The sequence below is a fragment of the Falco naumanni genome, chromosome 11, assembly GCF_017639655.2.
Source record: "Falco naumanni isolate bFalNau1 chromosome 11, bFalNau1.pat, whole genome shotgun sequence".
NCBI classification, from domain to species: domain Eukaryota; kingdom Metazoa; phylum Chordata; class Aves; order Falconiformes; family Falconidae; genus Falco; species Falco naumanni.
This window is the reverse complement of record NC_054064.1, coordinates 11,910,798-11,923,929: the sequence shown is the minus strand read 5'-3', so window position 1 is coordinate 11,923,929 and position 13,132 is coordinate 11,910,798. Positions and strand designations below refer to the sequence as shown.

At 38.1% G+C, this 13,132-nt stretch overlaps 1 protein-coding gene across 5 annotated transcripts in view; it reads left to right on the top strand.

Annotated features, from left to right (window-relative positions):
* Positions 1-13,132, top strand: part of NTNG1 (netrin G1) — a 158,855-nt gene that overhangs the window by 122,090 nt on the left and 23,633 nt on the right. Inside the window, exons 8-9 of one of the 5 annotated variants that reach the window (XM_040610204.1) lie at positions 2,778-2,945; positions 8,535-8,672. The exons of the other annotated variants lie outside the window; for them this stretch is intronic. Of the exons in view, the coding sequence (XP_040466138.1) occupies positions 2,778-2,945; positions 8,535-8,672 (306 nt within the window). The remainder of the gene's footprint in view (positions 1-2,777; positions 2,946-8,534; positions 8,673-13,132) is intronic. 5 annotated transcript variants of the gene reach the window in all.

Genomic DNA, 13,132 nt, shown 5'->3' with positions numbered 1-13,132 from the left:
GGTTAGTCCTTCTGCATATGGTTAGGAGCATGCGTGGACATCAAAGTCCTTCATAATTAATAGATGTTTCTCGAGTCCAAATCATAACTTTGTAACAAGGCCTGTTACAGAGTGAATTACTTTATGTGCAGCTTTGTTTCCTGTGCTTTTGTAATGGCTAATTATGTGTAGCAGTAATATTACTGAAGGTCATATCGCAATTTCAGAGTGGAAGTAGTGCCATTCATTCACAGAACATTCTCAATTTCTTTCTGCTACTTTAAACACAAAAGATGATGTAGCATAGTCTGATCTACTGGCACTTCTTTATAGTCTGCATATTTTTGAAACATAAAAATGTAGTATTCTGCAGCATCTTACTGATTTGAAAAACAAGGTAGATTATTTCCTCTAAATTCACCTACAGTATGATTATGTTTAGTTGCAAGCCTGACAAACACACTAGTATGGTATCATCTCACCAAAACAAATTGCCTAATGGTAACAGAAGACGAGTCCTTTGCCAGAGAGACGAAGACAGCTTTGCTTCTGGCTGAGATTCAGAAGGATCAGATTGCTTATCACTAACCAGCCTTTCTTATTTTAAAAACCAAACACACAAAAACTTACAAATAGTAACAATTTTCCCTGTGACTCTTGTTTGCTAGTGCTAGTTTCCACTTTTAGATCTGTTGCCTCTGCCCCACACAGGCAGTTTTTACTCGAGCAAGATGGATATACTAGGGAAGAAATGCTGCTGGGTGGCTGGCTGAGATGCTGAATCACACTGACCAGCTGCAAAAGACAACAAACATTAACACTTTTTTCCTCCCCACTCAGTTATGTCAAGTGGTAACATACTTAGACTGATACACCAAATGTTTTACCGTACTCCAGCAGTTACAGACATCAAAACTATCAGATTGGCATGAACCACAAAATGTTGGTTTAGCAGTATAACATGGAAGAGAATAAGAATGCATATATGTGAACCCAATGTGTATATATATAAACTGAATTAATGTTTCCTGGCAGCAGAAAGGCAGCTCTCAAGATTGAAACATATGTTGTGCTAAGTGATGTACAGCATAAGAAAAGATGTGATCTATTTACAGTCCACTACATCAGACAACAGCCAAAAAAATATATATGTATCGTGTATAACATACTCATAAATGTGTCCTGGTATTGTTATTTCTTTATAAAAATACAGGCAGGCACAAATATTGTATCTGATGCCTACGCCAACAATCAGTGGGCTCATTAGGTGCCCCAGCATAATCGGCAGCGTGCCATACGAAAGGCAGCACGGGCAACTTGCCCCCTGTCATGTACGGAAACATTTTATACCCTCTGCTACAGCCTTATCTAATTACAGGCTAAGTTAACTTCAAGACCTTGAAGCCCTTCCAAGTCACTGCATCCAGAACTCCATTACTGCAGGAAGCACACTGTAATCTCTTTCAGCAGTTAACAAACTACATCTCTAAAGCATCAGTGTTTTTGCTACGAATTGGAAGAGCGCTCCAGAACCTCAGTGCCCTAATAGCTAGATACCATCTCCTAATTTCCAGTTGAAATTTCTCAATGGCCAGTTAACAGCCATTTGTTCTTGTGCCAGTATTGTCCATTAGCGCAGATACTCACTTGGGATGGGAGAAGGCTATCTCCTTGATGTATTTATAGCCCAGCGATATCCCCTGTCTTCAGTTTCCTAGACTAAACAAGCCAAATTATCCTAGTCTTCACTTTTTAAATAGGCTCTCTACTTCTCTGATCATCCCAATAACCTTTTCTGCATTCATTCTGGGCTCATAATCTCAGAGCTGAGTGATCAGACTTACACAAGCTTTCTACACAAAGCATAGCTGTGCCTTCTATAACGATATTGATACATTTCTAGTTTCTCCTTTCTGCATAAACCCAAACATTGCTTGTCATTAAAGACTAAAAGGCACTAGCGTTCTGCACTTAATGAAGGGGTTTTCAAAAAGCAACTGTCATGCCAGCTGCATTTCAGATGGCTGCAGTAAGCATGCTTTCTATTTAGTACACTTTTCAGAATTGTTGTGATCTTTTCTGGCCCAATTGTTTTTCATCACAGAGTATAAAAATGGGTTAATGCTTACCTCAGAAGTACAGTAGAAGTAGCTCCCAAATAACACCCTCTTTTCCTTCCTATTCTTCTCTGTTATTTTTTTTTTTTTTTTTAGGAGGTGCTGGCCAAAATTGTCAAACTAGAGATTTGTTTAGTCTTAAAACCAAAGTCCCCAAGGTTTCTACCAGTTACAGCACCCCAAGTTCAGCTGTATTTTTTAATACTCACCATTTACATCAGAACAAAGCTTTTATTTTACTTTGAGTTGTGGATTTAAGCATGATGAAGTTTGACAATTTTGTCCACTGTATTTAACATTTTTAATATGAGGAAGTTTCTCCTGGGTCTTGGTTTATATTCATCTCAAACGTGCAATAAGACGTGCATTTCTATCAGCGGAAACCAAGCCTCCAGTACCCCTGAAAGGTTTACAACTGCAAATGCTTCAGTTCCATCAGGTCTGCCAACAACAGCCAACCTTCGACGTCATGCTATGGTTGTCAGGTCACGCTAACCTGCCTGAAACAAACTTCACTTTCATTGCAGATAAACATCTGCTGTTGTCCATGTTACACATTGATTAACATGTATGTGCCATTCATTCATACTTCTGCTCATGGTTCATTTTTACTAAGCATGTAATGTGCTATTACTCTGCTGCTGTATACATTTTGTATACATTTCTGTTCTTCCTTGAAAGACTGTGAATGCTTCGGGCACTCCAACCGGTGCAGTTACATCGAGCTGCTCAATACGGTCATTTGCGTGAGCTGTAAGCACAACACTAGAGGTCAGCACTGTGAGTTATGCAGGCTTGGCTACTTCAGAAATGCTTCTGCAGAGCTGGACGATGAAAATGTGTGCATAGGTCAGTCCCGGGATACTTGCGGCTTTTCTTCTGTGCCTTTTCAGTTACTGGCAGCTGCTAGGGACCACTGCTGCTTACTTGCCAGTTGAGCCAGAATGAGCTTTTTCAATGGATAAGAACATCTGTGTAGACTTTTCACCTCATTTCCATTGCCCCTGTTGCCCTGAGGAGGTGTTTTGAACCTGTGTATGATGATGAACCTCCCTGGCTGAGGGTCCTGGGCAGGCTTTCCTCGGGAGCTCCCGAGGTTGGTCGTGCTGTCCTTCCACAGGAGGGAGCCACGCTGCAGTTGCATGCGTGAAAACTGAAGGGTTGAGTCATAAATACCTGTTCCCACTGTAACTTTCGGAATTATTAGTACAGAATCTTGAATACTTGCCTGGAGACCTACAAAAGTTGCCAACTGCATCAGTAGGACATGAGGAGTGGTGTTAATTAGCCCCTTTTATCCACTTAAATTTCATTAAAACATGTTGCAGCTAGTTCTCCTCCCAGGCACAGGACCATAAATGCAGCGTTACCTTCCCTCTCCTTAGAGGAGAAACTGAAACAATGCCCACATGGTTAGGAGAAGAATTTGTCAAGTCAGTTTGACATGACGTCAATTTAGAAAAGGGATTCCTAGGTGAAAACAGTGCTTTAAAACTAGCGTCCGCTTTAAATACCCAAAATGCAGAATTAAAGAAAATGTCAGAACGTAATATGAAAAGCGTATTAGGAAAAAAATAAAGATTTTTATCACACTAGGAGAATACACGTTATTCTCATGTCATGACAGACAGTATATGGCAAAAGTTAGGACACTAGGTGAAGATCGAACATAGACAATAAAGGAAGCCTCATACAATGGCCACTAATTAATACGTAGCCACAAAAGGCACAATTCTAATAACAAACAGAGGTGGAGAATTCCATTAGATGTTTCCTATAGACCTAAGCATCAGTAGAACCTGTTCTGGATTTTCATTGTGATTTTTTTTCTTTTATTTCCATTTTCCAGGAAGCAGAAAGAAAGAGTAGTTATATTTTCATGCCAAAACAGACTATGGGTGAATAAATTATATTTTAATATTCTTTATAATCCATTGCTGAGATTCAAGCTAGAAACTGCTTAGGTTGCTGTTATTTGGTTCATTCTGCAGCCTGACAGATTTACATTTTATTTCGTGATAAACAGCCAGATCCATCCACGCACTGCATTTCACGTGTCCTCCTTTTAACTTTGCTTGGCAACACATTCAGAAAATGCATGATCTCCTTTGACATTAATTAGTTTAAGCTGAACTTCAGTAAGCAAGTCATGATTTTGTATGACTGTGCAGAGGAGAGTAACCCAATCGAATGTTCCTGGGAAAAACCTGCTGTCCTTCATATTTGTGTGATGTAGGTGACTGACATCACTGATATGACATCGGGGCTGTACAATTTCAGCCGCCTAAATAGGCCTAGTGAATATGACACTGTATTAGTCTATTTGGGATTTTTCATCAGCTCATTCAGTGTTTTCCCATGTACACTGAAATGCTAAGACAGCAGCTGTAGCTACATAAGGCAAGGTTGTTAATAAACCAGGAGTCAAAAATAAGTAAATTTTAAATTAATTTGCAAGTAATGTATTTAAACTGTCTTGGTAAAAACAACCGTGCACTTTGAAAATCCCCAGACTCTACAGTAATAAAACTAAAAACCTTTAATTTAACAAGAGCCTTTAAAAAAAAGGAAGGAAAAAAAAAAAAAAGATGGTAACACAATTCACTTGCTGACTTTCCCACCTTAAAGCAAACAGAATCTTCTTGGGCTCCCATGAAAATTATACCATGTGAGATGGCTGTAGTATCAAACCCTGATTTGCTACATATTAGGTAATTTGTTTAAAATAAGTAATATTCTCATTGGACTAAAAATGTTTTCAGGATCATAGTGACCATCCTACATACAAAATGCGTGTATCCTAGTTGATTTGCCAACTTAAGAAGACTCTTGCTACTTCTTGTTTGAAGTCAGCGAAGTGAAGCAGATACCTAAGCGCTTTTCAGAAAACAGAGAAGTTTGTGCTTAAAGTGCTTTCCTGAATCGGGGCTCCTAAGATTTAATCGGGCAAAATGTAGAGTATTTTCACCTCTGAGAGAGCTGATGGATTCACCACCCTTCTAGGTCAAGCACAAAGAGTCTTGCTCTATTGGAAATGCTCATTTCTCTTTTCTCTGAGTTTAAAAGCAGTGTTTGGGGGTTTAAGTACAAGTGAACTGTTGGCATGAACATTTTAATAAGCAGATATCCAGTGACATGTGCAAAACTTATTCCTGTATGAAAGTAATTTTTCCAGGCTAATTTTTTTCCTCTTCAGTCATATATGTAGAAAAGTAAAGAATGTTTGAGTAAGCTAGTTTAATGACAGCTAACAGGGCTTTGTCTCTGATTTATCAGAACTGTTTATATAGTTTTTGTAAAGATACATGGTAAGTACATGGATAATAAATCTGTGAATCTTAGCTGATGCTAACTAAATGGAGAAAATTTAGAATATTTCAGTTTTAAAACTAACAAGTTACAAGGAACTGAAGTACTGAGAAGGTTTTTACCAGTGAACTAAATGCAACGCATTATACAGTGGGCTTAAATCTAATTACTTTATGCCCTTAATTTCTTCAGAAGCTAAATAAATTTTATTCCCTAAAATGAAATACCAAAAATCTGTGGATTTCTCAGTTAACTGCAAAATTACCTCATATGGGCAACTACAGTTTCTAAATAAATCAAGGTATTTTAAAGTTAAAAATCGTTCACTCGACATGCTTACAGTGAAAAAGAATTTAACAACTTGAAGAGCTTTTTATTTCTACAAGGTCTTAATAACTCTTTGTTTCAGTGAATACACACACTGACAAGCATGGATAGCATGGAAACCACCAAGTAGACCCAGAGTAATAAAACATTTCCTTTGCCTAACTACATAAATACTGAAATGGTAATTATTGTCACACATATAAGCCAACCTTGCAGTCACTTAGGCTTAAGCTTCAATTAACGCCTAGGAGACCTTTAGAAACCCTAATGATACATGGTTAAATGAACCCTAAGAGTTGTCCTGTAGCCACTGTCAACCCAGACTGATAAGTAGCAGGCCTGCAAGCTTCAGCCCATTTTCCTAACCTTCTTTTTTACATATTTTCATTGTGGTTTGTTGGCAGCATCACACTGATACAGTGAATCTCAGTGAACAGTTGCCTACTACTGTCATCTGCCCATCCTTCAGACAGTCACCAGATGGAGATTAGGAGGAGAATTCCTTTGCAGTTCAGATCTGCAGAGGTTTTTTTCCTTGCCCTGGAACCTGGTGTGTGGTCTGCTTATTTGGAATGTTAATTTAATCTTGTTTAATAACCTTTTGTTGTAAGGGCATTGGAGATACTCACTGCCTCCCTGCGGTACACTGGAATTGTGGCTTTTGAGCTTTTCAGTGCCTTAAGTATTTAGCAGGTCTTGGGAAGAGTTCCAAAACTTGTGATACTGTGTTGGACAATGAGTCTGGATGTTCAATGGACCTCGGTAGACTATGTGCCTGTGGCATCAACTGTGTATTGGGAAAGGTGGAGGCTAGATTCAGTTACTAAAGGTTACTGGGTCTGTCTGGTGTTCTGATTTGAACATCTACTTTTGTAAAAGGGCCTGGCTTAAAGTTTTGTTTCCACTACCTACTCACCCTTAAACAGCACAATAAGGGCCAAGTACTTCTTATGTATGTCTATGATAGAGTTCAGTAGGAAAGCTTCCACTGATTCAGGGTCAGTTTCTTGTTCTCTGGTAAATATAATGTATCTATAACATTCAATATCATAGTCCATACGTTTCTTTCGCAAACACTTGGTTTAAATCACTGTAACTCCATTATGTCCAACTAAGCTCTTTTTCATGTACAAGAATCGGGCCCTCTGTTTCTAACATAATTCCAAGTTTTTTGTCTTTCAAGGTTTTCTATAAAAACTCTTCAAGGAAATTTTACTTCTTGCATCCAATATTTATCTCAGTTCTATGCCTGTTTACATCCATCTGATTAACATCAGAATTGCCAGCTTTTCAAATGGCACTCACTGTGCTATAATTCTGCTCAGCCTTGCACAGTATTTTTGGCGTGTCAGTTTTCAACTTCATTAATGAATGTTGCTAGCTAATTAACTATTATTATTGTGGAACTCCGTTTGCCAAAGGTAACTATTCTTCTTCAGCATGCCAAATGTTCAAAGTGCCATCTGTAATTTATAGTTAATAAACACTGAGACAACAGATGACAAATGTCTTCCTGGTAATTTTTTTCCTATTAAGAGTTTTTCCATTGGATTTGTTTTTTATCTTTTATTTCCCAGTTCAACTTCATGTTGTCGTTTACAGTATCGCTGAGGTTTAACCTAATGCTAGGGAACAATTGCCAAAGGTAGTCATCAAAGTAGCACTGCTTCACAGACATATAAAGCCAGACTCACAGCAGATTGCCCAGATTCAGGAATCGATTTGTTTATCTTTAGCCTTCAATAACAACAGAGAGCAGATGCTGCCAACATGTGTCTGTGGTCTCAGTTGACAGTGGAGTTACTCTGGGTCTACGTGGGTCTATGTACAAATAAGATACAGCCCTTAATTTCAAAAAAAAAAAAAAAAAAAAAAGCCAAAACAAAACACAAACAACCCAAAACTGAAGAACAGGAGTGCCAAAAATGAGCTCTGCTAGCTACTGTCTTGTCTTCGTTCAGCTAGCTGAAAGCTGAACACAGATATTATAATCACATCTGAAAAAAAAAGGGCTGTGAATGAACAACACAGTAAGTGTTGTGGGAGGAAATGGGTTACCCTAGTCATTTTTTAATTAGTTGAACACATGTGGAAAATATACAGCAAGGAACGAGCCTCATTGCATTTTCCATCTGCCCACTGGGAGGTGAGAGAAATGAAAATGGCAGCATAAAGCCAGTTCTGATAAGTTTTGCATTACATTAGTGCTCACCTCAAGCTTTTCATTGTGGAATATGTAAAAGGTTTAACAACGTCACTGATAAATACAATCTCATCAATTTAATAGCAGATATCCACATAAATTTTGCTGCTGCTCAAAACTATAAAGGAAGACTATCTTGGAAATCAGTAAAGTGCATTTATATAGCCCTGAAAGGCATTCAGCACTTCCGAAATATTGAGTAATATAGACAAGTCTATTTTAATAATGCGAACCATTTCACCCTGATGGCACATTGATATATCCATGCTATACAAAGCTTTTCTAATGTTCATTAAATTGTCAAAAATATTCTTACCAAAAGAGGATCTGTTACAATCACTTATCCTCAAAGACCATGGTATCTTCTGCCTTTATATCTTCCTGTTTACTTTTTCTCTTCACATCATAAAATGTATCTTCCTGAAATGACATATGCAAACAAATGGACCTATACTAGTTATATTCACTACTCTAGATACCCTTAACAGACAGTCTTCCTTTACCTTTAGCACTGGAAATGCACCCTTTATTGGTATTGAATGAATTGTCACCACGTGTAGACCTGAATCCAGTGTGTATGTGTTGTCTTGTTTCTGCAGACTGTTATTGTAACCCTTTTGGTTCAGTCCATGATCGCTGTAATGACAGAGGATTTTGTGAGTGTAAGGAGGGAACATCAGGGCCTAAATGTGATAAATGTCTGCCGGGATATATCTGGCACAGCTTGGGCTGTCAACGTAAGTAACTCTGAGAGTCGCCCTTCTCCCGCAACTTTGCTGCCTCTGCATCTGTATGCTATCATGTGCAGCTACTTAAGAGCAGAAAATGAGCAAACCACTCTACAAGCTGTAGGAATGCCATACTGCCTGAGCCTTTTCAAAGACTCCCAGATGAGGACAGAAAATTGATAGTGCCATCCATTTATTTCAATGTTTTCAGTGTCCTCTTTCTTGCTAACGCCTGGAGGAGCTCCCACTGAAATCTGTAAATATTTGTGTCTTGCCAACTGTGAAATAAGTTTTGTGTACTAAAGCATCAGCATATTAACTCCAGATTTAAAATTCTTACTAAAAGACAAAAGGTGATTTCTCTGCATGTTCACTTTTTTCTGTATTAAACTTCAGCTTCTTGAGTAACTTAACTATGCTTTTATATCTTCAAACTATGTCCCTAGACAATGAAACTGCAAAACACTGGCTCATTACCTGTTATAATTAGTGAAAACTAGACAATAGCCAAAGGTTAAAAAAAATGAAGGTGTACTTTAACATCCTTAAAAATAACAGCTGAATTTTTGCGTAGATCATGCTAGACCAGATGTTGTTTCAATGCTTAGTTGTATATTTAGCTTCTCTTCTGGTTAACAGATCTTGTAAACAAGCGACTAGAAATACCACATCGGTACATACAGGATTAGACTTTATTGCAAACTTCTTTTGTAGTAAATTCTTAAGGTTTATTCTTTATGACTGGTTTGATCATCTACTTCCAGAAACTCTGGAAAGTCCTCTCATGTTTTTCTTTGACCTTTTCTCCCTGCCTCTCTGTGTTCTTACACACACACATTAAAGACAGATTTCTACGAAAGGCTGCTTTTGATTTTTAACACTGCGAAACACAAGAGAGAATGTAACTGCTGACACCAATTAGCCAAATATTGTAAAACTGGCCGTATAGCCACACAAATACTATAAATGCTCTAAAACAAATGCAAATCTTACATCATAAATTAAAAAAAAAACAAACCACAAAACAAACAACAACAAACTCAAACAAAACAAAAAAAACCCACAAAAAAAATCCCAAACAAAGCTAGAGATTACTGCTGCCTCTCCACCAAGCAATGAGTACCTGGACTTGTGACAATTCAGCAAACGTCTGGAAAGAAAACCAATAAATAAATTTTTTCAGAAACTACTGTGATAATTAACCAATTAACATTAAAGGTAGTATATGAAGAAAAAGGAAGTTTGCATGGAACCTGGACTTCCTCAGCTTCTGCTAGAAAGCTCCTGTTTGTGTTTGACAGGTTATTTAAACCATGCTTTTCACATGTAGTTGGTAACTGTATTCTCATTTTCTGCATGCTTGTACTTGACTTTTAATTCACAAAATTATTGAGCACTTACAGTTGCAGCAGAAAGCAGGAAAATAGTGTTTCAAATCTCAGAGTTCTCTATTAATATTTTGAAAAATCAGATGTTAGGTATCTCAGAAAGAAAAAGCAGTCAGAAATCATGGAATCTCCCTCTGCCTTGCACCCCTTGTGTAGGAAGAGGTTGTCACGATCCCTGTACCTAACCATTGGTACTGGCAAAATAAGCATTAGAATTTGTGAAGCATTGAGATACTGTAGTGACAGGAACCACAGGGAAAAAATGAAAAAATAAATCAATTTGATTCTCTGCAGAGAATTTGTATATTCTCTGTAGAATTTGAATAAAATACAGTAAACACCATGTCCACACAGTGGGTCTAAAAAAGCTATTAAGTAGCCATGATATTGAAAAGGGCTGGAGGTCTGTGGAGCAAATTTTACAGTCTTATAATTATTACAATAATATCTAGACCAGCTTGTCAAACCAATTGCTTATTAATTGCAGTAGTTCATATCTTTTCAGGTTTGGATATTATAACCCCAATAATGTTCTTTTAATGAGGATTTTTGAACCCAACATATAATTAGCCTGATTTTAGCTGAATCAGAGTATTTGTAAAAGCTTTAGACAGTTTCTGGAAATGCTAGCTAGTGCCTTTATATTTGCTGACAAAACTGATTAATTTTGCCTCACTGTGTTGTAATTTTCTGAACAAACCTCGGTCCATGTAACTGTTAGATGTTTTCTAAATTTCTCTGCAAGGGTGGTGAGCCACTGGCACAGGTTGCCCAGAGAAGCTGTGATGCCCCATCCCTGGCAGGGCTTAGGGCCAGGCTGGACGGGGCTTTGAACAACCTGGTCTAGTGGAAGGTGTCCCTGCCCATGGCAGGGGGGTTGGAACTAGGTGATCTTTAAGGTCCCTTCCAACCCAAACCATTCTGTGGTTCTATGACCAAATTACCTGATCAAATTCAGGAGAAAAACAACTAGGTGCTGTTGTCAGTTTTATGGAACAGACATCAAATCGCCACATTTTGCCAAGCACACACTGATTTAAATCTTATTTCAAGTCTTTTCATAGAGGAACAGAACTCCAATCCATTTAATTTTGTAGTGTGGCAATTTTAGCTTTGTTATTTTCCCATTGAAATCTAAACAAAAATGACTGGGCAAGCAAGCAGACCTCAATATACAAGAAAAATAAGAACTGATTCTGCTGCCTTAGGAAAGCTCAGAAATGTTATTTGCCTGGACATGCAGCATGTGGTTTTGATCTGTTTCCCCGAGCTGCTGTACAGAAATGTATATATGCAAAGATGGATACACACACACTCAACAGAGCAATATGTGTTTACTTTTTGTTATACATAGACTGTTGGCATTATTAAGAAAATTTAATTTTATGGACCTTTGTTGCTAAAGATCATTGACCTAGGGCAACAAGAAGCTTGACCTATAAATAAGTAAGTTAAATCTATACCATAGCTAGTTTAATTACTCATATGATTGTATTAGTAAATGGAGTGGCTTAGTTTATATTTTATATATTACTAATCCTCTGTGGGAAAAACCAGCGCTGAAGTCCTGTTGTGTTTTCTATCATTTGATAAATTACTGTTCGGAGTCTACCTTGTACCACACCTGGGCAAAAGAAACAGAGCTGTTATCCTCAGAAGTATTCACTTAGGCACCTCACTTGTTAATTTCATTTAAAAGCTCTGAGGATGCGAGCAGAACGCTCATCACTTGGTTTCTCCGTGCACACAGAGGTCGGATGCAATTTTAGACTTTGCCTCCCAGATAAAAAGCACTGTGATAACAGCTGTTATCTTTTAAATTCAAGGTTTACGCTGCATAGACGTGGCGGTCAGCAGGGTCTGGTTGGTACAGGAAGGTTTGCTGCCCTCAGAAAAAGAGGCACATTTGATGCTACTGTGCATTGCACTACTTCTGAGCCCCCCCACGTCCCCCACCAGAGCTGTTCGTGCTGCAGGCGGTGTGCGTGCAGGGAAGCTGCTGGGGCTGAGCTCTCCACCTGCCTCCCAGATACCCACCATGGTTTTCTCACCAGCATGTGCACATAGATCAAAGCACAAGGAATGAATTAGGAACAGAACAGCCTGGTCCTGAAACCCTTTTAGAATTCCAGAAACATGAGAAAATACATCACTGTATTTCATTTTTCTATTTTATCGAAATTAAATTATTTCCTTTAAAATGAACATTAAAAAAGAAGAGAAAGCTCCAAGCCTGGCAAGAAATTTAAGCAGCAGCTACAGCTGTTTTGAGCCAGTCTTTAAACATAGTGCTTTGTGATAAGAGGAACCTGTAACAAAAGGCAGAAACATTTACACACAAAAGACCTGCCTGAGTTAAAAAAAAAAAAAAATGTTTGAAGGCAAAATATTAAGCAGGAGCACTCGTTTGATTTTCCAAGTGTACTGCTCATAGTCTTACATCTTTTGTATTTCTCGGTCGTGATGTTTCAGGTGACTAAGTTCTGTTGCATATATATAGGAGCATTTAAAAATTAACACCTTTTAATTTCACGCACACAAGAATTGATTCCAAAACCAGCTGCATATTTATCCAGTCAGGCAAAGATAAAGTGACTCTTTTGCCAATCTGTTTACCAGCACAGCTCGAATTTTCATTAGGCATGATCACCCCACAGGGGAAAAGGTGAGGGAAGGTCCGATGATTAATATTATTCACTATATCACTTCATATAGTCTATGAGCAATTGAGCTTGCAGCCCCACAAAGGCCAGGACTGCGTAGAAGAGTTACCAGTGGTAGCTTGTACCCGAGTTAAATTCACTGTGTTATTTATTGTGAGTCACTGGTTTAAATTATCTAGGTTCAGTGGCATAAATCTTAAACAATTAACGAATGGGTTTTCAGCCAGATGCCTTATGTCAAGCTCTGAATAGTCTAGTTTACCCTTTTTCATTCATTTTAAATAGTTTTTATTAAAGCAGGCAAAGGATTGCACTCTTATCTTCAATATTCAAACGGCGCTCAGTGCTTGTATCCATCTTCCAGACTGAAGTTGCGTTACTCTGCAGCCTGTTAGATAATTCATATTCCGTCACAGTG